At 31.7% G+C, this 26,215-nt stretch overlaps 1 protein-coding gene across 1 annotated transcript; it reads left to right on the top strand.

The window, feature by feature from the left end:
• The first annotated feature begins 1 nt into the window (after nucleotide 1).
• On the top strand, nucleotides 2-25,153 carry LOC134712801 (transmembrane protein 164-like). Its single transcript, XM_063574690.1, has 6 exons — nucleotides 2-173; nucleotides 7,572-7,963; nucleotides 14,344-14,460; nucleotides 17,620-17,698; nucleotides 18,859-18,959; nucleotides 23,594-25,153. The coding sequence occupies exons 2-6, from the start codon at nucleotides 7,604-7,606 to the stop codon at nucleotides 23,981-23,983; spliced, it is 1,047 nt and encodes a 348-aa protein (XP_063430760.1). The 5' UTR covers nucleotides 2-173; nucleotides 7,572-7,603; the 3' UTR covers nucleotides 23,984-25,153.
• Nucleotides 25,154-26,215: the final 1,062 nt, after the last annotated feature.

Genomic DNA, 26,215 nt, shown 5'->3' with positions numbered 1-26,215 from the left:
AAAATCCAAAGAACATCCACGCAATTTGTGTATCATCTATGCGTTTGAGAGAGCCGCAGTTTGCATTTGGATATTCAAGCACTATTTATGGTCCCTTTCAGGTTACAAAGTCAGTCTCTAACTGAAGAAACACATCCTACTTGTTGTTGAAGAATGCCAGTGATATAAAACAGGTAAATTTCATTCAATTAATTCTAAGACATCAACCATCTTTTTTCCCACATACGTATGCTACATAGTTATGTTTGTTGGGGCTTTTACTTTTAGTAATAATAAAATATGATGGATGTGCTAGGGTTAATTTGCTAAACTCTTGAAAAATTATTATACGAGGTAGTATCTTTTTATATAATTATATATGTAAAGAGAACGAATTCCGTATAAATTCTATTTGTAATCTAGTTTTGATACTTTTTTATTTGAATCAACTTATAATAATTTTTGAAGTCAATACTATTGATTGATTGATTTATTATTTGTGTTTAAATAATACAAAACAAGATCATACAATCTAACTGTTCACCACAAGTTACATGTAGGCAGTTGTAATACAACTCATTATGTCAATACACAATCTACAGAGCTTCTGTTGAATTGTTATATATATGTATACCCCACTTTAAATAAACTTTTATGCTGTTACAATTTTGTACATTAAAAAAAAACCTAATGGTCAAGATTCGCACTACTGATCAACTTGAGTGAAGAAGATGATTTCCTGTCTGTCACTCTGCTTTACCTAACCCAGATAAGCAATTTTTTGTTGTGTATTGAGAACTCAGTGGTATTGTTGCACTTTGTGAACATGGTGAGAGTTTTTTTACAGAGGATATTATGATCTACTACATCAAAAGATTTCTTAAAATCCAACAGGACTGCTAAGTTGATATTACCATCATTCATATCCTGTATCCATTTATCTATGATTTTGATAAGGGCAGTTTGGCAAGAGTGTTCTTGTCAAAACCCAGACTGTGCTGAGTGTAAAAGATCTAATCTTTTTAGATAGTCAAACAAATGTTTTGAAACATGCTTTTCTAAAAGTTTTGATAAAACTGGAAGTACAGAAATTGGTTTATAATTTGTTGCCCTGAATTTTTCACCAGCTTTAAAAACAGGGGTTACTCTTGCATTCTTTAAAACACAGGGTAATGACTAATGTACTTGTATCTCTTATTCTGTTAAAAATGTAAGTTAACGATGAAGTTAGGAAAGGAGCAATCAATTTAAAAAAATTTGGTCCTATGTTATCAGATCCAGTGGATTTATTAATGTCAAGTTTGATCATCTCATTAAATAGACCATTTATTGTGACTGGTGGAATTGAAAATTTTACTTGTTCTGATTTAGTAAATTTCTTTTGTACAAAATGATTTAATTTTGCATAATCATGATTTTTGCTCATACATCTGTCAGTCCGCATGATCAGGTTTTCAACACAAGATGTTAAAAACTTATTAAAAACATTACAAATGTCCCTGACATTATTAGTCAATCAAGTCCATATCTCAGATACTATAAGCAATAGGGCTAGTATATTTGATGTATGGAAGGACTGTAAGGTGAACATGTCCAACTGGCAGGTGTCATCTGACCTTGACCTCATTTTCATGGTTTAGTGGTTATAGTTAAGTTTATTGTGTTTTGGTCTGTTTTTCTCATACTTTATGCTATAGGTCTACTATATTTATTGTATGGAATGATTGTAAGGTGTACATGTCTAGCAGGCAGATGTCACCTGACCTTGACCTCATTTTCATGGTTCAGTGGTTAAAGTTAAGTTTTTAAGTTTTGGTCTTTTTATCTAATGTTATATGTCAAAGGTCAACTATATTTTGTGTATGGAAATATATTTATGTTATGATCTATATGTCAGTCCCGCAGGTTTTATTTGACCATGTATTACCTTAATTTCACGGATCATTGCACAGTGTTAAGTTTTTGTGTTTTAGTCTATTTTTCATAAACTATAAGTAATAGGTCAACTTTATTTGTTGTATGGAAGTATGGAAGCCTTGTTAGCTGTACATGTCTGCCTGGCATGGTTCATCTGACCTTGACCTCATTTTCATGGTTCATTGGTCTTTGTTTAGCTATCTTGGTTAATGTTAAGTTTATTTGACAGTTGTAATAAAGCTTTATACTTAGGACTATCAGCATAATATCAATGATTAGTAAAGAAGGCGAGACATTTCAGTGTGTGCACTCTTGTTTCATAAACTATGATAAAATCAGTTTAATTACAAAAACTGAGTTTAAGTTTTTTACTGAGACTATTATGCAAACGGTACTGGAAGGTGTTACATCTAGTTAAATAAAATTGAGAATGGAAATGGGGAATGTGTCAAAGAGACAACAACCCAACCAAATAAAAAACAACAGCAGAAGGTCACCAACAGGTCTTCAATGTAGCAAGAAATTCCCGCACCTGGAGGCGTCCTTCAGCTGGCCCCTAAACAAATATATACTAGTCTAGTGATAATGAACGCCATACTAATTTCCAAATTGTACAAAACTAAAATTAAAATAATACAAGACTAACAAAGGCCAGAGGCTCCTGACTTAGGACAGTCGCAAAAATGCGGGGGGTTAAACATGTTTGTGAGATCTCATCCCTCCACCTATACCTCTAACCAATGTAGAAAATTAAACGCATAACAATACGCACATTAAAATTATACATATATATATATAACTAGTTCCAGTAGTGTATTACTACCATTTTTTTTTGCATTTGATTTTGTTTTTGAAATTGTTCTGTGTAAATGTCAGAAGTATTGAGGATATTGATTAATGAAAGATAGTTACAATAAGGGTACCAGTAGAAACAGTTGATTAATCACACACTTCACATGTAAGTTTTAATACCATTCATATTAAACTCATTTAACATGTCTGAATTTTTTAAACTATAATGTAAAGTTGATTTTTAAAGGAACATTTATTTGGTAATTTCTTCTATCTTAACTGAAGAAACTTCAAATTGTGTATATGAATTGATAAAAATAAAAAAATTGCAAAAAATATTTGTTAAGCAAATTCAGTAACAAAGTGTCAGGTTGACACATGTAACGCTTATTTATTTTATATCTATTTAAAACAAAAATTGATCACTTCCTAAAAATTGACGGAACTGTATAACCATACTATAATGAAAAAACTAAAAAAAAAAGATTGAAGTTATGCACAAAATTCATCCATTCTTTCCTCCAGTTAAACACCTTTCTAAACCTCAGCTTTTGATTCTCACTGGTGATTTCTACAGCATTTCTGGATATAAGTCCTTGTTTATAACAGACAGCTCTAATTTTGACTCTGTCTGCATGTTTTCAAAAATAAGTTTCAATAAATGGAACACAACTGTTTCTATTTACTCTAACACTGTAATATGGAACAATATTTCTTGTAAGATTACATTTCAACATATTGACCACCTGGTTTCACTTGTACTCTTACATGTTAAAAAGAAACAGGATGTTCCTGTCAAATCTCATATTTTAAGGAAAACATTTCTTATCAATGCATATCATTAGTAAAAAACAAAAGTATTTCTATCATTAGGGGAGATTTTGATCAGAAACAAGACAGGACAATACTATTGATTGGTGTAAATGATTTAATGTCAGTTTACATTTGTATAACTGTTTAGAAATACACTAATTTGTGTGTATTATTGAAGAGATATATCTCCAAGGGTATGTTGTCAGATGTTACTAGCTAAACTATCCTAACAATAGAAGATACATATGAGCTGAAATGTTTGAATAGATATAAGAAGATGTGGTATGAGTGCCAATGAGACAACTTTCCATCCAAGTCACAATTTGTAAAGTACTTCAACATTGAGTATTGGCTCACACTGAACAGTAGGCGATAAATATAATAAAGGGCCCCAGAAATGACTAGTGTTCATGTAAAACCATTCAAACAGGAAAACCAAGGGTTAATCTATATAAAAAACAAGAAACGCTTATGAATCACATCAACAATCTATAACTTCTGACCATGAACATCAGATTCCTAAAGCATATACATTTGTATATATACAAATATAAATAATCTTTTATTTACCTGTAACCCAATGACTGAGTGGATAACACATTAAACTGAAACAAATTAAATATATTAGTATTGAATATTGAATGATATAACAATTAATGCATTTAATCATTTTTGCATTATTAAATTTAAATTGATTCTACATGTACATTCAAGGTGGAATTTCATGTAATTGAAAATGCGATCAAATGAATATTTCAACAATCATTTGTGTAGCATCATTAATGCAACAATTTTCACTTACATTTTAAGTATAATAATCTTGTTATTTATATATTTATGTTTGTATTGTTATATATTTTATCTTCAAACTGTACAGGAACATATAATGATCTTTAATTATTTTAATCTCAGTTGATAATGATAAATACAAAAGTTGGCCTTGTTTTGTAAAATGATAAATACAAAAGTTGGCCTTGTTTTGTAAAATGATAAATACAAAAGTTGACCTTGTTTTGTAAAATGATAAATACAAAAGTTGACCTTGTTTTGTAAAACGATAAATACAAAAGTTGACCTTGTTTTGTAAACAATCAACACAGATTATATCTTGGGTTTGTTCATTTCAAATATCAGCCGCTGGACACAATGTGAAGTTTTTTTTAACTATTTTGGTTATTTATTGACCAGATTTACTTGATGACCAGCAGTTGACACTTTTCAATATATATGTTCTGAAAACCCTTTAATCTATATAGAATGATATTCTTATGTTTAGCTCTTAGAAAATTGATACTAGTATAATTCAAATATTATTATGTTTAACCTTTAAATGCCATGTGAACTCCACCAATCACTAGAACTGTTAGTGACCAAGAAATTGATTTACGTCATTAATGTAAACCATGTGCTATTTGATACTCTGGTGATAAATTTTAGTACAGAAATATAAACAAAGTATGTCTGTAATAAGAGGTGTTAATATCATGTTTCTATACTCAGCTTAAAACTACACTTATTTGAAAAAAAACAGATATTTATAGAAATCTTAAAAGTGAATGACATTTGAGTTAACGTGTAGGCTCATATTTTTAAAATGTCAAACTTTTATTAGAGTTTATTCTTAAACTAGGATATTTTCAAGCAAAAATCTTGTCTGTTCAAATTGTTTCAGTATATTATACTACTACAGGAAGACTTTCATTTGGGTCTATCCATTAATAGTAGAAACATTAATTTTAGTGGGGATAAACTTTCAGGATTTTGTCTCTGTTTAAGATTTCATGGGAATTTAATTACATGGTTTCCATAGTTTATATGTAGGTTAAATTTTCAAGAGGGGGGTTTAAATTTCTTGGATATAATCGTTCAATGAAATTAAATCCTCCACAAAAATTTCTGCTTTTACAGTACATAAATTTTATCTTCTATCTCTCAGAAACAATTTGGCCCTGTTCCTTCAGTCATTGTTCATTGACTCTGAGTATTTGGTATAATTTACATGTTAAAGTTTGGCTAATTTATAAAAAAGAAGATGTGGTATGATTGCCAATGAGACAACTATCCACAAAAGACCAAAATGACAGAAACATTAACAGTTATAGGTCACCGTACGGTGATTTGCATTTGCATTTTACTATCAAATTATACATTGACAAGACATTCATGTATCTCTGTGTTTATTTTTTTTCCCTCAAGATTTAAGAATTTTGTGGGGTCAATTTTTAAGAAAATGACAATTTTCCTTAGAAAAAATTGGATATTTGGTTTCGTGATTTTGCAAATTTTTATGCCCCACCTACGATAGTAGAGGGGCATTATGTTTTCTGGTCTGTGCGTCCATTTGTCCGTTCGTTCGTCCGTCTGTCTGTTACACTTCAGGTTAAAGTTTTTGGTCAAGGTAGTTTTTGATGAAGTTGAATTCCAATCAACTTGAAACTTAGAATACATGTTCCCTCTGATAAGATCATTCTAATTTTAATGCCAAATTAGAGAATTTTTTCCAATTTCACAGTCCAGTAAACATAGAAAATGATAGTGCGAGTGGGGCATCCTTGTACTGTGGACACATTCTTGTTGTATACAAAGTCTATTGAAAATATGTTATTTGTTGCACATTTGAATTTGTGGATCACCTGTACCCATGAATCCCACAAAAATTGGTATGCAACGACTAATAATGAATCTAAAGTAACCAATTTCAAGTTCTTTGACTACATTTATTCTGTGTCATTTTATGTTTCCAATAATGTGTCAAATATTTAATCACAATCCGAATTCAGAGCTGTATCAAGCTTGAATATTGTGTCAATTTTTGCCTCAACTATTCAGGGTTTGATATCTGTGGTCGTATCCAGTTGCTCTCTTCAAAGCAGTTTATTATTTCTTTATTTTTTTCTGCATATTGTATACATGTGCTGTAAAACAGTGTACTTATTTTGCCCATAATTGATATAAAAAGTATGTTATCTATTTATTTGAACATAATTTCTAATTTAAGGTCACCTGTTATAAGGTTAATTTTTGTGACTTAGATTATCTGTATTACTGGATATATCTATATTTTAAGTCATAAGCTTAATGGAGCTACAACATACTGATAGTTAAAATTAATGTTAAATGACACAAGTACGTGTACAGGGATATAAAAGGTACATTTTTCTTAGAATTGAGAAAATACATGTTTAGTAATTAGATGTAGAACTGATTGCATTTTTGTGTTCTTTTATCTATAGTTAATTTTTATTTAATCAATAATGCATAGAATAATCTTACTTGGAATTAATAAGTTAATAAACGGATGTATTTTTGTTTTCTCAAGAATTTGAAGAAATGTAGGTTTTAGGTCAAAAATTGAAAGAAAAAAAATGTACACATAATAGATCCACAGTCTACTTTTACTTTCAGTTGTGTCCTCTCTTATCTCTGCTGCATAACTCTTGATGCCTATGATATAGCGCCTTCTTAATTTATAATCTACTGAATAAGACACTATCAACCAGGTAATGGATGGATAGTTTATCATAAAGTAATTGTTTATTGGAGAAGTACCCTTATGTACTCACAGAAGAACAAAATACACATGATGTCAATAATATAGTAATATTGACCCACATTTTCTTCAGCCAAAAAATCCATTAACATTGTTGTATGATGTTAGTTTCAAAATAATATCAATATATAGTAAATACAGTTGTGAAAAGAAAAAGGTTCATAATCTCACGTGTTTCCTTTTGGATGAAGATTTAAAAAATATTGGAATTTATTGGTTTGTACTTGACTTGTATAAAATGTAGTAACAAGTTTATATCAAAGGTTTGATTTTTTTCGCTTCATTAGTTTGAAATAAGTAAATGAAGTATGGAGCTATCCATAGCCTATTCTTTTGTTAAGTAAGTAAAGCATATACTTTATTTTAATATGGTAGCACAGCAAGCAATGATAAAGCTTATCTTCACATTTTACAAATCTATATTACTTGTGTATAGACATGTTGTAACCTTAATAACAAGGCCCCTGAAACACTGCCCTTGTTTAATCTGATTGATAATTTTGTCTTGTTTTTTTTGCAGGTTCTCAAGATAAAAATTCTGGTGTGGTAACAATGACAGAAAACATAGGTGGCAACGTTATAGCTAACCCTGGATGGTTTGACTGGTCCTATACTGGAGTGAACTTTGAACTGGCTGGAAATGGCGGGGATCTGTGCCAAACTTTTTTATCAGTCCAGCAGCGAATTATTGAAAGTGTTTTTACGACAATTGTGTCTGGGATTGTAGTAGTAATAGCTACTCTCCATCTAACTTTACCAAATGTTCCGCTCAAATCTGATCGGGATTACTGTGGGAAGAGAATATTATTAGTGGTTATGTGTACAACATTTGGAATAGAACTTGGATTTAAACTTGCTACACGTCAGATGATATATATACTGAATCCATGTCATATTGCTACAATGATGCAGGTAAGTCCTGTGTTCCTGTCAAGTTGATATAATAAAAAAAAATAGGGGGAAACCATTTTTGTTGAGCAGAAATCTCGAAATAGGGATAGTGATCCAGCGGCAGGTACACGGCGGCAACAACGGCGCTAGCTAACTTTTTAGCTCATCTGGCCCACAGGGCCAAGTGAGCTTTTCCCATCACTTTGCCTCCGTCGTTGTCGTCGTCCGTCGTCGTCGTCCTGCAAAAATCTTTTCCTCTGAAACTACTGGGCCAAATTAAACCAAACTTGGCTAAAATCATCATTGGGGTATTAAGTTTAAAAAATGTGTGGCTGACCCAGCCAACCACCAAGATGGCCACCATGGCTAAAAATAGAACATAGGGGTAAAATGCAGGTTTTGGCTTATAATAAAAAACCATAGCATTTAGAGCAAATCTGACATGGTATAAAATTGTTTATCAGGTCAAGATCTAGCTGCCCTGAAATTTTCAGATGAATCGGTCATCCTGTTGTTGGGTTGCTGCCCCTGAATTGGTAATTTTAATGAAATTTTGCTGTTTTTGGTTATTATCTTGATTATATTATATATAGAGATAAACTGTAAACAGCAATAATGTTCAGCAAAGTAAGATTTACAAATAAGTCAACATAATCGAAATGGTCAGTTGACCCCCTAAGGAGTTTATAGTCAATTTTTTACATTTTTCATAAAATTTGTAAATTTTTACTAATATATTCCATTGAAACTACTGGGCCAAGCTCATTATAGATAAAGATAATTGTTAGCAGCAAGAATGTTCAGTAAAGTAAGATGTTCAAACACATCACCATCACCAAAACACAATTTTGTCATGAATCCATCTGCGTCCTTTGTTTAATATTCACATAGACCAAGGTGAGCAACACAGGCTCTTTAGAGCCTCTAGTTAAAAGCTTTATATTTTAGAAGGTGGAAGACCTGGATACTTCATACTTTATAATAGATGCCTCAAGTTAGGAAGTTTCCGTCATGTCAAATATCCTTGACCACATTTTAATGGTTCAGTTACCACTTGAAAAAAAAGTTCAGATTTTTTGTAATGTTGAATTCTCTCTTATTATAATTTATAAGTAATAGGATAACTATATTTGGTATGTGGGTACCTTGCAAGGTCCTCATGCCCTTCACACAGTTTTCACTTGACCTCGACCTCATTTCATGGATCAGTGAACAAGGTTAAGTTTTGGTGGTCAAGTCCATATCTCAGATACTGTAAGCAATAGGGCTAGTATATTCAGTGTATAAAAGGACTGTAAGGTGTACATGTCCAACTGGCAGGTATCATCTCTACTCATCTGACCTTGACCTCATTTTCACAGTTCAGTGGTTATAGTGAAGTTTTTATACGACCGCAAATTTTGAAAAAAATTTCGTAGTATATTGCTATCACGTTGGCGTCGTCGTCGTCGTCGTCGTCGTTTTCGTCGTCGTTTTCGTCGTTGTCGTCGTCGTTGTCGTCGTCGTTTTCGTCGTCGTCGTCGTCATTGTCGTCGTCGTCTTCGTCGTCCGAATACTTTTAGTTTTCGCACTCTAACTTTAGTAAAAGTGAATAGAAATCTATGAAATTTTAACACAAGGTTTATGACCATAAATGGAAGGTTGGTATTGATTTTGGGAGTTTTGGTCCCAACATTTTAGGAATTAGGGGCCAAAAAGGGCCCAAATAAGCATTTTCTTGGTTTTCGCACTATAACTTTAGTTTCAGTTAATAGAAATCTATGAAATTTTGACACAAGGTTTATGACCACAAAAGAAAGGTTGGGATTGATTTTGGGAGTTTTGGTTTTAACAGTTTAGGAATTAGGGGCCAAAAAAGGGTCAAAATAAGCATTATTCTTGGTTTTTGCACAATAACTTTAGTTTAAGTAAATAGAAATCAATGAAATTTAAACACAATGTTTATGACCACAAAAGGAAGATTGGTATTGATTTTGGGAGTTTAGGTCCCAACAGTTTAGGAATCAGGGGCCAAAAAGGGACCCACATAAGCACTTTTCTTGGTTTTCGCACCATAACGTTAGTATATAAGTAAATAGAAATCTATGAAATTTAAACACAAGGTTTATTACCATAAAAGGAAGGTTGGTATTGATTTTGGGAGTTTTGGTCCCAACAGTTTAGGAAAAAGGGGCCCAAAGGGTCCAAAATTAAACTTTGTTTGATTTCATCAAAATTGAATAATTGGGGTTCTTTGATATGCCGAATCTAACTGTGTATGTAGATTCTTAACTTTTGGTCATGTTTTCAAATTGGTCTACATTAAGGTCCAAAGGGTCCAAAATTAAACTTAGTTTGATTTTGACAAAAAATGAATCGGTTGGGTTCTTTGATATGTTGAATATAAAAATGTACTTAGATTCTTGATTATTGGCCCAGTTTTCAAGTTGGTCCAAATCTGGGTCCAAAATTATACTTTATTTGATTTCATCAAAAATTGAATAAATGGGGTTCTTTGATATGCCAAATCTAACTGTGTATGTAGTTTCTTCATTTTTGGTCCCGTTTTCAAATTGGCCTACATTAAGGTCCAAAGGGTCCAAAATTAAACTAAGTTTGATTTTAACAAAAATGAAATTCTTGGGCCTCTTTGATATGCTGAATCTAAACATGTACTTAGATTTTTTATTATGGGCCCAGTTTTCAAGTTGGTCCAAATCAGGATCTAAAATTATTATATTAAGTATTGTGCAATAGCAAGTCTTTTCAATTGCACAGTATTGTGCAATGGCAAGAAATATCTAATTTCACAATATTGTGAAATAGCAAATTTTTTTTAATTAGAGTTATCTTTCTTTGTCCAGAATAGTAAGCAAGAAATATCTTATTGCAAGATTTTTTTTAATTGGAGTTATCTTTCTTTGTCCAGAATCAACTTAATTCTTTGTTATATACAATATACAATGTATATTCACTTTTTACTACCAACTGATAAATTTAAATAATCTTTACCATTCAGTGATAACAAGCAGTTTTTTTACATCTTAATATTTTATGATGTATTTAAATGAGTAGTTATTGTTGCAAACTTCATTAGAATATTTTAATTGAGATTAGTTTTGGAATAAGGGAAAGGGGGATGTGATTAAAAAATTGGGTTCAATTTTTCTCATTTGAAATTTCATAAATAAAAAGAAAATTTCTTCAAACATTTTTTTGAGAGGATTAATATTCAACAGCATAGTGAATTGCTCTAAGAGAAAACAAAAATTTTAAGTTCATTAGAACACATTCATTCTGTGTCAGAAACCTATGCTGTGTCAACTATTAAATCACAATCCAAATTTAGAGCTGAATCCAGCTTGAAAGTTGTGTCCATACTTGCCCCAAACGTTCAGGGTTCAACCTCTGCGGTCGTATAAAGCTACGCCCTGCGAAGCATCTGGTTGTGTTTTGGTCTATTTTTCTTAAACTATACAATGTAAGTAATAGGTCAACTATATTTGTTGTATGGAGGCATTGTTAGCTGTACATGTCTGCCTGGCATGGTTCATCTGACCTTGGCTTCATTTTTATGGTTCATTGGTCTTTGTTTAGTTATCTTGGTTAATGTTATGTTCATGTGACAGTTTTTAATAAAGCGTATTACTATATAATTAGGACTATCAACATAATATCAATGATTAGTATTTAAGAAAGTGAGACATTTCAGTGTGTGCACTCTTGTTGTTGTTGTTTTTTTGTTTTTTTTTGGGGGGGGGGGGGGGGGGTAAGGCGTTATTTGCAACAGCATAGTGTATTGCATAAAAGAAAATAAATGGAAGAGGAAGGGGTAAAAAAGAATATTTTTTTTTTGGGGGGGGGGGGGATGGCAGGGGTAAACTTGCAACAGTATAGTTTATTGCACAAAAGCAAAAATTGAATATAAATTCAAATTCTATAACCAGTCTTGAGTTCTTTGACTACAATTTTTCTGTGTCAAAAACTTCTTATGCGTCAAATATTTGTAATTCAAATTGAGACCTGTATCAAATGTGAATATTGTGTCCATTTTTGCAGCAACTGTTCAGGGTTGGACCTCGGGTCGTATCCAGCTGCGCTAAGCGAAGCAATTTATTTATCTAGTTGACAAGATTAAGTTGATGAAAAACATATGAAATAAAATGCTCATTCAAAATTACAAAATGGATCGTGTTAATGTGAATCTAACATTTTAAAATCAATTGATGATTTACTCTGAAACAACACAATTAAATGATATGAAACAGAATATGTGATTACAAAATAAAAAATGTACAATATCAATATAATAAAGATTCAATTTGATTAGAATCCATGCAGTAATTTAGTTAAGAAGATTGACCCAATGGAATACTGTGAAATAATTAAAGACCTAAGTTTTACTAATAGACCATTGTCAGGAGAATTTGATCTAGCCTGGAGTCCTGTTAAAGATAATCTAAAATAATGTATTATTGAAGGGGATCGTATTGTTTTGACCCTGAGGTAGATATTCTCTAAATATTAAAAGATGATTGATTTTCAATAAACAGTAGTATATCAGAGTATGAAGTATAAGTTAACTTTCCCAGAACGATCTGAACCGGGTTCATCTTCATGTTATTGAATTAACTATAGATAATCTCAGTATGGACCACATTTCCTCCAATAAAATCTATACAAAAATAATCAATATGGATCTTTGGTGGCAAATTTTATAAAGGACAAAGAGTATAAACTTCCTAATTATCTTCTTAAGCATGATACAAAATGATGTTCAGTTAGTCCAAGGATTTGTATAGCAAATCCTTGGTTAGTCCAGTTAAATTAACTTTTGATTCCAATTTTAGGGTTCACAAAGAATATGAAAGTTTGTAGGCTGATAAAGTCTATAAAAAGGTTCATACAAGGAAAGTGTCTAACTGATTTTGTTATTGTATAAGAGCTAAATTCGTTATCATTATAATAGCATAGTAATATAAATAGTAGTTGAATCAACTACTACCAATGCTTTATACAATACAATATTCGGTTTTACTACCAACTGATAAATTAAAGCAATCTTTATCATTTTCTAACACATATTATATGTGTTAGAACATTGGAGTATCAATGAAGATTTCCTTATAGGAAGTAAATCACACTATATGGCAGTACTGTTGAAATGGTTCTTGGTATGACATTATTTCCCTTTAACTTAATATTCATGATCTCATTTGACAAACATTGTCGGCATTTAATTTTTCTAAGAATTCAATTTGTGGCAAAGGATCCATAACTGAGACTTATATTTCTTTTGTACCTTTAAACATAGAAATCAAGATGAAATTCCATGTGGATTGTTGCATGACAAAACCTAGCAATAAAATTGATTACCTATGAAAAAAAGGGAAATAAATCTTCTTTTGTTAGGATTGACATAAGGATCAATTGGATGAAAAAAACTTAAAATTAATAGTACATTTACGACAGGAATTTTTCAAGATCAATCTCTAGATTTTATTTTCAGCCCCAGGAATTAAAAATAATCAGAATTTATTTACAATGATCATAATTTTAGCTCACAACAAGTCAGTTTTCTCATCACATGTACATTGTATGGTGTCTTGTCAAGAGTGTCATCCATCCTCTATTGTTTTTTACTGTTACAACTTTCACAAATATTTTCTTCTCTGAAAATACTTGGCCAAATTTCATTAAACTTGGTCTCAATCATCATTGAGGTATTATTTAAGTATAGAAAATTTGCCAGCCAGCAACAGTATCATGACCATTATTGCCAAAAAAAAAGCATAGGGTTAGAATACCAGTTTTTGTCAAGTCCGTGACTTTTGTCGCTGAAAGCTTGAAATAGGGATAGGGACCTGGTGGTGGTGGCTGCAATGTTAGCTAACTTCTTAAAAGCTTTATATTTTGGAAGGTGGAAGACCCAGTGATTTATTTAAGACTATCAGCGTAATATCAATGATAAGTAAAGAAGGCAAAATATTTCAGCGTGTGTTTGCTTGTTGTCTATTATCATGGAAAATTATATGAGCAAAAATGTTCAGAAGGATTTTTTTTTATTTTCATCCAAACTGTCAAACAACTTCTTATAGGAGTTGTTGCCCTTAATTGATGAATATTTATTGTTTTTTTTCTTTAAAAAAAAATGAGGAGATGTGGTATGATACAATTATCAACCAGTGTTAAAATGAAGTCAATGTTAGCAACTATAGACAACTGTTTGACCTTCAACAATGACAAAAAAACAACACTGTATATATATATTTGGATATAAAAGGCCACAACCTGAAAAGACAATTTTTGAAAAGAGCCTTATTTATAACAAAACAATTTGATTAAAATAAAATATTTCAGACATGAACCACCATGTCTACCGATTTTGTTTTGAACAAACTGTATTTTTTCTGATTTTTCAGATATTTTGTCTAGCAGCACCTCCAAGTAAACTAGTGACAGCAGTATTTAGAATTCATCTGCACATGTTATCAGGGGCACCTATAGCTATATTATTTCCAGTTGTAAATACACGTCTGGTAGGTACATTATTATATTGGAGTCAGAAAAATGTTCTGCTAGACTATTAGAATTGGGTCTTATTTTGGAGCAAGCATTTTAAAAGTCTTATGTATAGGACTTACATTTAGAGCAAGGTTTTCCATGGAACTGTTTCTTAAGGAGCAATCACAAGGGTCTTCCAGGGACTATCATTGGGAGCAATCATCAAGGTTTTCCATGGAACTGTTTCTTAAGGAGCAATCACAAGGGTCTTCCAGGGACTAACTTTGGGAGCAAACATCAAGTTGTTCCATGGGACTATTACTTTAGGAGCAAGCTCAAGGGTCTTCTAGGGGACTAACATAAGGAGCAAACATCAAGGTTTTCCATGGGACTAATACTATTGGATCAAGCACAAGGGTCTTCTTGGGGACTGTTACTTTAGGAGAAAGCACAGCGGTCTTCTAGGGGACTGCTACTTAAGGAGAATGCACAAGAGACCTCTAAGGGACTGTTAATTTAGGAGCAATCACAAGAGTCTTCTAGGGGACTAACATTGAAAGCAACCTTGAAGATATTCCATGAGACTGTTTGTTTCAGAGAAAGCACAAGGGTATTCTAGGTGACTGTTACTTTAGGAGAAAGCACAAGGGTCTTCTAGGGGACTGTTAATTTAGGAGTATACACAAGTGTTTTCTATGGTACTAACATTGGGAGCAACCATGAAAATATTCCATGGGACTGTTTCTTTCAGAGAAATCACAAGGGTCTTCTAGGGGACCGTTACTTTAGGAGCAAGCACAAGGGGTCTTCTAGTGGACTGATACTTTGGGAGCCAAAACAAGTGTCTTCTATGGGGCTAACATTGAGAGCAACCATAAAGGTATTCCATTGGACTGTTTCTTTCAGAGATAGCACACAGGTCTTCTAGGAGACTGTTACTTTAGAACCAAGCACAAGATTCTTCTAGGGGGACTGTTACTTTAGAAGCAAACATAAAGGCCTTCATGGGGACTTGGAGAAACAATTTTAGATCACCATAGAGATTTCAACAATTAGCGAAGACAACATATAGATTCACAATGATGGCTGTTTTCCGCTTCTAATTGAAAAATAATAAGAAAATAAACTTCACACTTTGAAGATGTACTTTTCTTGACAATGCATTCATCTATTTCCATAAGTGCAGTTAATGGACTCATTAAAGCAGATAGAGAAATAAAAATGTAACAAACTTCTCCCTTAATTATTACATCAAGTTATCCTGTTTCTTTATAAAGAAGTTTGTAGTCATTAGTTTCTGTAGTAGAAATCAATGTTCTATGATGGATGAGCTTAGGTTTAGGAAGTCTAGGTAATTTATATGTCATTGTAGTTTTATTAGAGTTATTGATTTATTATTAGTACCCTTGGCAGGTGCTTGTCTCATACAAACTTATGATAATTATTTTACCAAAAAAGTATAATCTACCACTATGACTGCTTTAGGGACGACATCAAAAGTTCAATGAAGGATAAAAAACTTAATTCATATAGTTTTTTCACTGACCCCCTTACTCCTCTTAACTCAATTTGGGAAAAATTGATTGACCCATATGGATATATGTAAAAATCAATGTCGAATAACCAAATCTTGCAGCAGTTCATTCCCCCCACCCCCAAACTATTTGAATTAAGTTTTTTATCTTACATTGATCTTTTGATGTCGTCCCTTAATGTAAAATAGTTTGCTCAGTGCCACTTAAGAAATAATTCATGGGGGCTTGAATATATCGTTATTTTACCACGGGTTGGCCCTTTATGACAAATATTTTACCCTGAGCGATAGCGAGGGGTAAAATATCGGCATAAAGGGACAACCCGTGGTAAAATCTAGATATATTCAAGCCCACATGAATTATTTCGATTCTAATAGGACAAATATGGCATTTTTTTGGATCGACGCGCTCTAGGTAGAGGCCATTATTTGCCGTTCCCATAAATTAACGCACCTTTAGATTGGCGTAAAAGAACGGAGAAAACAGAATAAGTGACATGCTCAAACTATTCACAAAACTTATTAAGATAAATTTGGATGAATTTAAATGATAACTTCTTATATGTCTTCTATGTGTATAAAAAAAATGGGCTGATACCACATTTTAGCATCGTTTGTTTACGTTTCCTTGTTGTGATTATTTTCGGTATCAAAAGCGTGTATTTTCCCGTAAAATGCTTAAATTATAACGACATCATTCTATGACGTCGGGTACTTCATTCATAAAACAACATATGACGTGGGAGTACGATCGGAACAGCCAATGCAATATATTCATATTTTACCACGGGTGTGTACTCAAAGCGTTTGAAGGACGTCATGTTAGAATCTTTTGTTTAGAATATGACATAATGCTATTGTTTGATATCAATTAAAAACAAAATATAACAAGGAAAAATTGAACTTCAAAACATTGACTAGATGTACAAACCAAAGACCTAAAACCATGAACAACACACGGTCCAGATATTGTGAAATTGTTCATTGTTGAAGGTCATATAGTGACTGATATATGGTTGCTTACATCTATATATTTTGGTCTCAATATTTATCTGAATGCCAGTTGTCTCATTGTCAGAGTTGTCTCATTGGCACTCATACCACATCTATATCTATCATGTAATGTAGTATATCTTCAGCAATCAACACTAAGGTTGTGAGTTTGAACCCTGTATATGGCAGGTGTGGTTATTTCCTGTCATAATTGACTTGGAATGCAAGTATTCTAATGAAGGTTGGTTGTCATCTTCGAGTACTCTGGCTTCCTCCACCAATAAAAAGGACCTTGCATGCTTAAAGTGATATTAATAACCAACAATTAATCAATCTATTATTTAATTCTGGTCTATCTGAAAAATAAATAACAAGATTTACCAGTCACATCACATGGCATGACCACGAAAAGACAAATTACATTGCAAGACAGATGTTATCCATTTGTTTAATGTGTTTGAGCTTTTGATTTTGCATTTTGATTAGGTACCTACCATTTTAAATTTTCCTTGGAGTTCTGTATTTATGTTATTTTCTTTACAGTTTTATGCTGACAGCAGCAATTATTGCAGAGAGACTAAGGGTTCCATGGAACCCTTAACAAATGTTTTGTTGTAGAGGTTGATATTCCTAGACATATAAAATAACTTTTGTTTTCTATTTTCAGCTACCATTTGAAATTGAAATATATTACATACAACACATACTGATGCTCATTATACCGTTTTATCTTATATTGAAAGGCGGTAAGTCATGAAAGAAAAAATGTTACATACAAATTGTTTATTCTACCACTGCATCAAGTGTGAGAAAATATTTAATTATTGACTCCTGACAGCTGAATTTTGAAATTTAAAATGTGAGGCTTGCCAAGCATTTTAAATGTTTAAAAATTGATTGTCTAGAGTAGATTAATATTGTATTGCACCAGATTTGGTGTTGGAATCTGTTTCTCTAATGATTTTTAGACGGTATGCAGACACTCTTAATCCTTTTAGAATGCTTTGGCAGCCTGTAAAAAGATATGTTCTTTCTATGTGACATTATCAGGCATGGTCGCCTTTTTTCATGACATCATAATCATATTTTGACCAAAGAAAAACTGAGACGAAAGAACTACACATTGATTTTATAAAAACAATAAACGGGTCAGGTAAATGATAATTTGAGTAAGAACTAGAGAAATGTTTTTATACATTAAGTAGGATGTTATTTTATATTTTTTTCTAAGTTTCCTTAAAGAAAAGTTAATCTTTAGTTCATGTAAACATGCTTTTTTAGATAATGTTCACTACACTCATTTTCTCAAACATTGAGGATGAAATGTGATAATTTGATATAAATAATATAAAGAACAATTATTCTTTGGGAAACAAGTAAAGCTTTAGAGATAAAACATTTAATTTTCATAATGGAGGAAATGATTTGAATAATTCACTCAGCAAATAAAAAGACAAGTAGAAAAAACATTTTATGAATTATTTTTGACAAATAGAAAAAAACATCGTTGAGAACTTTATGGAAAAGAAAATAGAAATGTTTTAATTTGAATGTTTAATAGTTTATCACACAATGTTAAAAGCAGTAGATTTATTCTTGTCTAGTGAAGTCAGATTTAAGGCTTTAATGCTCCTACTGATATTTTAAACAATAAATTTCAAGAAGAAATGTATTTTAGATAATTAAGGTTTCCAAATCAAAGCAATTTGAGATACCAGTAAATAAATTTCATGATAGAAAGCAATTTCAGGTCAATACATGTTGATGTGGTAGTAATTTGGGATTGATAAATTTCAAAATAGGCATGTTTTTATACAGATTTTTTTTTGTGTTTTTTTTTTTTTTAAACAATTTGAGATACATTACTTTTAGTTTTGAGTAATAAAAATGTATTGATATGTTTCAGGTGTTTATAACCCAGAGCCAATGTGGGACTTAAGTTGGGCAGCGGTGTCTGTTGGCAGTACCTACATATACCATTTTATAACTCTACAGTACATAGGATTTGTAAGTTTGAATGGTGTCTTAAAGGGAAAATTCACGATTTTTTACTTATGGTTTAAATATGTTCATTATGACATAATATATATATTCACAAAGTTTTATCGCTATATGTGCAGTAATAAAGGAGAAATTCAATATTTAATGAAAAAATATTAACTACTTCCTGTAGGTCGTGACGTTTTCTCCTGGTTTTTGCATGCCGGGATTTATAAAACAATCATTAAAAGTCTTGGTTTTTAATCATATTTTAACGTAATCGTAAGCGCGCCGATGACTTATGCTTTATCTAATAACCATCCGATAATAAGAAGATAAAACGCACATACGTTCAATTGTACATATTCATGAGATAAATTTTCTATGTTAAACGTATATATTCGAATTATTTTTGTAGACAACACAAAAAGTTATAAATTGATTTTTAATTAATGTATTTTCGGACTGATAAGGTGAACAAATTAAAGTACAATAATCTGTAAAGACAATATGTTGGTGTACTCTTATTGACCTTTTACTATCTCTGCTATGACTTGGTTGATACGATGTGTGTATTCACGGTTCTGTAGCAATACTCGTAGATGGCTTGTTGAAAGGTAAATTGTTATTTGCACTTCGGTATTTAACCACGCCTCTCGGGCACACCTTGCCAGGTGTGACTGTCTATTCGGATCAGTGACTTATAAGACAAGGGGAGCATCCAATACACATATTTAAAATATATATTCAAGTTGGTGACAAATAAAAATTGATCGCCGTGGAATTATTTAATTATGTTTGGTGCTATTATTTATTTGAATTCAAATAAGTTTAATTTACTAAGAAATACACAATTTTTGGTTAAAGACGGGAAACTTAATTCATATGTCCGATTGAAATGATTTACACCTTTTGTCCTTGATTGATGTCTAATAAAAAGGAGAACTTAGAAATTATAAATAGCTTTACCAAAGTATTTTTATTTGTCTTTATTAGGCAAATAAATGAATGAAAACACTTAGATTTAGACTTTTTAAAAGCCACGTACAAATTAATAACTGGAACTCACTGAAGATAACTCTACCGAAGCGGAATATAATATGAACGAATAAAGAAAAAATACTTTTGTACTTGAGAAGTCTTAAAACATTGACAGCAAATTTAAGGTCTTCTTGGAATGGAATCGAAAAATTACGAATAGATATTCTTTATCAAGTGTGAAAAACGTCAACCAAATTTAATCATAATCGGGGACGTCCTTATTAAAGTAGTCTTCGTCTCACAACGTATAATACTTAATAACTATTTGACCAAAGATGTTTAAAAACAAAAGACAACGAATTTAATGTCATCTTTCCCTATTTTTGAATGTAATTATAAGTCTGTTCAACTGGCAAGAATACCCCTAAAGCGGACAAATATCTGACAAGCAGTTTATTCTTTAAATTTGCTGTCATTGAATATCAAGAAAGAAAATAAATCCCGAAAATGATTTGAAACTTTAATACTCAATAGCTTTCCTAGAAAATATTCACATCCCTCGGGGATTATTAGTGTACGTCCAGTTGCATATGTCGGAACAGTTGTGGTGATGACGAATTTCTTTCTTTATTCGAGAACAATCTAATTGATATATAAATCTGTGATTTTACTATGTTCATAACTTCAATGAACCAAAGCAAGTTATAGATCGACCTGTATTTAAATCAAATTGGTCCTCTTCTTCTTCTTCTTCTTTTGGTATACAATAGTCTATCGAATTAGATGATTACATACTGTTGGTATACGTGGACTAGTCTATTTACAAAACTTTTACCCCAATTTGCACAAAATGTATGTTTCTTTCTTATGTTCAATGTATACATGTATATATTTTAAATTGCGCTGTAGTTCCGTAACTTTCTATCCGGGCGTATAAACGAATCGTCGACAAGTGCGCACATTTTTTTAATCAACATTTCTGGAATGATCCAACTATGTCCTTTACTATTGACAACGAGTAAATATTACATTGTCCCAGAGACATATAATACAATTATATGTCTCTGATTTTCCCCAAATTAACCCTTGGAAAAAATACGTATATTTGTATATCTTCAATTTTTTTTTTTTTTTTTTTTGGTATCATTTTTTTTTTTTTATAAATAATATTCTTTACACCAGAAATTTTATTTATAAACAAGCGTATGAGTTAAGAAATGACTAGTATATTATATCACTTTCGGACACGCAAGACAGAGATGTATATTATATATGCACCTGATAGTTCAAAATGGAAAGTTATAAGTTATCGGCCGTGTACACTGATCAATACCTACAGAAGTGAAACGATGCATGAACTTGCAGGCCCGACAGGAAATCGCTTGAATACCTGGTCGTGTCACCTTACACCCCTCACAATACCTTTGGGAGTAATACCTTAAGCCATGCGGGTGATCAGTGGAGCGAAGATCCTAATTTATTTGAATAAAGTATATTACTTTAAAGAATTATGAACGAATTAGATTTTCGAAAACAATTTTCACGGAACTCTTATTTATGATTTGAACTTTGACTTTTTAACTAATTCCAATATTAACAGTTTAAAAATAACAGACTATATGGTTATTAAAAATATAAGAACATTTTCCGAATCAAGTTAGTTTGTCAGATAAAACAACCGTACGATTAACAAGATATCGACACGTAATTATGACAACATCGGTTACTGTAGTTTTGTTTCTTTATAGACATATCGTGATTTTTATTTGGACAAGATAACAAAATGGCGGAACGCAAAGAACTGATACTCAAAATTTAAAATCGATGGTGATCTCTTATCTAGCGGAATAAAACTTTAATATTTATAAATTTGAGCATTTTTATACAGAATGGACATAATATGAATTTTTGATTTTTTTGCGAAGTTTCCCTTTAAGTCAAAACTTAATGATTTTGTACAATTTGATATTTATGGCAGATCTTGAGAATCTATTCAATTTATTCACATTTCCAGTCTCTGTGACATTAAGAGGTTTGATGGAGACCTTATGTTGACTTTTAGATGTACTGGTAGCTTCATTTTTGTCGAGCCTTCGACTTTAGTCGAAAAAGCGAGACTAAGCGATCCTACTTTCCGTCGTCGTCGGTGTCGTCGGCGGCGGCGTCCACAAATATTCACTCTGTGGTTAAAGTTTTTGAAATTTTAATAACTTTCTTAAACTATACTGGATTTCTACCAAACTTGGACAGTAGCTTGTTTATGATCATAAGATAGTATCCAGAAGTAAATTTTGTAAAAATAAAATTCCATTTTTTCCGTATTTAACTTATAAATGGACTTAATTTTTTTCTGCGGGGAAACATAACATTCACTCTGTGGTTAAAGTTTTCAGAATTTTAATAACTTTCTTAAACTATCCTGGGTTTGTACCAAACTTGGACAGAAGCTTGTTTATGATCATAAGATAGTATCCAGAAGTCAATTTTGTAAAAAAATAAATCCATTTTTTCCATATTTTACTTTAAAATGGACTTAGTTTTTCTGCGGTGAAACATTACATTCACTCTGTGGTTAAAGTTTTTAGAATTTAATTAACTTTCTTAAAATATCCTGGGTTTGTACCAAACTGTGATAGAAGCTTATTTATGATCATAAGATAGTATCCAGAAGTAAATTTTGTAAAAAGATAACTCCATTTTTTCTATATTTTACTTTTAAATGGACTTAGATTTTCTTCCAGTTAACATTACAGACAGTCTGCAGTTAAAGTTTTCGAAACATTTAATAGATTCATTAACTATCCTAGATTTTTACCAAACTTGGACAGAAGCTTCTTACAATCATAAGATAGTATCAAGAGGAATATTTTTATAGATTTTTTTCCTCATTTTTGTCGAGCCTGGGATTTACAGCAAAAGTAGGCGAGACACTGGGTTCCGCGGAACCCTTACAAATTTTTAACTAAGTTGTGATGAAATGAAATTTGTCTAAAAAAAAGTGAATGCTGTTCACATGATTGACCTTTTAGTTATAAGGGTCATCATCATTAAGGTTTCCTAACATTATCTTTTGAGTCATTATCAAACTTTACTTAATGGCCACTACATAGTAAGGGGAAAATCAATAAATGTTAATTTTAGGTCAAAGGTCACAGCAGATAAATATAGACTAAAATTTGGTTTAGTTTCCAGATGCTATCTTTTGCCCAACTGTTACAAATATAGAGAAAATCACTGAATCCAAGACTGATATGTATATGTTCATCTAACAATGAGGTAGTGTAGGTATATATTCAGACAGAAGAAAAGGTTGAAAAGCAAAATATTATCATATGTAAAGATAACTTATAATCTAAAGTTTTGTCTGGGGCTGTTGAATTTGACCCCATTATCATGGTACATTCAAATGTAGGTCATTTGTCAAGTTATGTTATTATCACTATTTTAAGAAATTTTCCTTTGATCTTACTGACTGACTATTTCCTTTCTTAGCACAGTGATATGAAAAATTATCATTAGAAACTAAGGGTGCAAGTGCCTGTTGTCAATGAAATTAACAACGTCATCATAGGTAAAATAGCAATAAACAGATTATCATAAGCCATCTCAACTTGACTGCTTTTCTCACTTTTGCCGTTATTAATTTCTGTACAAGTAATATAATGATTGTTATATTTCAGGTATTTAAGGTGAATTTAAACAACATGCTGTGTCCTGCTATATCGGACCCATTCTATGGACCTTATTATAGACTTTGTGCATTATTTCATCAAACCTTGGTCCTTCCTTTCCTAGCCAAGTTTATGTACTGGATATGTAAAAAAGCTTCTCCGCTCACTGTGTGTGATTTAGAAGAAACCAAACTTATTGACATCATGAAAGGTTGTTTATCAGGAAGTGAAAGCTCAAGACAGGAAGTTGACAATCAGGGTCAGGAAGGTGTTACATTAGAAGCTAAAAAGCACACAACTTTAAAACATCGAAATGGCTCAGGTGATCTTACAGAAAAAAATGGAGTACTTATAAACGACTCAAGACAACCTAGAAATGGACACTTGAAAACTTCCTGATGCAAGTTCGCAGTTTCATTTTTGAGATTATTTGTAACTCAATATTTATATGCACAGGAATAATGTATTTAATTTTAAAATGATGTTTTATAGATAAATGTGACTTAGTTAATTCCTATTGTATTAATGGGTGTAATCAAGTATCCATTTGTAAGAGGAAAACTGTTCTAACATAAATAATGTCACTTCATTTTATTAATCTTTTCCTGTTGAAGTAGATAGGATTGATGATAGTTATATATTTATTTATTTAGTTTTGAAACTGAAATTCAAATAAAGAAAAATATTCAGAAAAAAAATGTCCTACTTTTAATAAATTTTCAATTCTCATCAAAGTAAACAGCATATACCTAATTTTTTCATCCTTATCGACATTAGAGCTAGAATCAAACTTTCTGTTATAAAAAAACTTTCATCCATTAGAAAATACTTTTGTTATCAGCATGATCAGTATGAAATTAACTTAAAGCTAACAGTGTGTCATGTCAAGCTAAGAAAACCATTAAGTCATGACATACCTAGGTTAACAGTTTGTCATGTCAGCCTTAAGTTATCAGTATGTCATGTCATGCTTAGGTTAACATTATGTCATGTCCATCGAAGGTTAACATTATGTCATGTCCATCAAAGGTTAACAGTATGTCAGGTCAGCCTAGTCTTATCAGTATGTCATGTCATGCTTAGGTTAACAGTATGTCATGTCTGTCTAATGTTAACAGTGTCATGTCAGCTTAATTAAGGCTATCAGTATGTCATGTCTGTCTAAGGTTAACATTATGTCATGTCAGACTAAGGTTAACAGTATGTCATGTCAGACTAAGGTTAACATTATGACATGTCAGACTAAGGTTAACATTATGACATGTCAGACTAAGGTTAACAGTATGTCATGTAAGCCTAGTCTTATCAGTTTGTCATTACATACTTAGGATAACAGTATGTCATGGCATGCCTAGGTTAACATTATGTCATAACATGCTTAGGTTAGCAGTATTTTATGTCTGTCTAATGTTAACAATATGTCATGTATGTCTAATGTTAACAGTATGTCATGTATGTCTAATGTTAACAGTATGTCATGTCTGTCTAGTGTTAACATTATGTCATGTCTGTCTAATGTTAACAGTATGTCATGTCAGCTTAAGGTTAACAGTATGTCATATCAGACTAAGGTTAACAGTATGTCATGTCTGTCTAATGTTAACAGTATGTCATGTCAGCTTAAGGTTAACAGTATGTCATATCAGACTAAGGTTAACAGTATGTCATGTCTGTCTAATGTTAACAGTATGTCATGTCAGACTAAGGTTAACGGTATGTCGTGTCAGCCTAGTCTTATCAGTATGTCATTACATACTAAGGATAACAGTATGTCATGGCATGCCTAGTTAACATTATGTCATGACATGCTTAGGTTAGCAGTATGTCATGTCTACATAAGGTTATCAGTATGTCATGATATGCTAATGTCAACAGTTTGTCAATCCCCCTGACTCATACCAAACTTAGGTTTCAATATGGCATTGCTATTTTTTGTCACCATTTTATAATGATAACCTTAGGGTATAAGTCTGTCATGATAACCTTGTAGTTTTTGATTGTTGAAAGTTTTTGTTCTTATGGTTTGAATTTTTTTTTTAATCTCATTATCATGCTTTTTTCATAAGACTTGTGAATTTGATGTTTTAGTTTGTGGGGGTATCCCAATCCATCAGATCAACCAAGACAACAAATGTAATAACTAATCCACATCATGCTTCTCATTAATCATGTTAATACTTCATTTATCATGATTGGAATTGCTACTTAACTTACATGTATTTCTAACAGATTTATTTTGTAAATTTGATTTATTTTTAGTGACATAGCCCTTGGGTCTTTGTGAGCTTATTCCATCTTTTTGCAATCTGTTGACTGTCAGATCCTTTTTGTCAACCCAGAGCGTTATCTTTGGTGGTTAACATTTAGATGCAGTTTAAGAAAGGTTTTCAGTGTGATAATTCTTTAAACCATTCCACATGAACTTTCTTTGGTATAATTACTTCCAAACCTTTCTGTTTTCAAAGCACCATTCCCTTTCTGCATGAATAAACAGAAGATGGACAAAAAAAGGCTTCACAATGCCTGAAGTCTAGTATAATATAGAGATACACATACATGTCCATCCTTTCAATATTGTCAGAAATTGGATTTACTTTGAGACTTGCAAGATGAAAAGTATATTTAATATAA

Source organism: Mytilus trossulus, chromosome 3, assembly GCF_036588685.1.
Source record: "Mytilus trossulus isolate FHL-02 chromosome 3, PNRI_Mtr1.1.1.hap1, whole genome shotgun sequence".
NCBI lineage: Eukaryota > Metazoa > Mollusca > Bivalvia > Mytilida > Mytilidae > Mytilus > Mytilus trossulus.
This window is presented reverse-complemented; position numbering and strand designations above follow the sequence as displayed.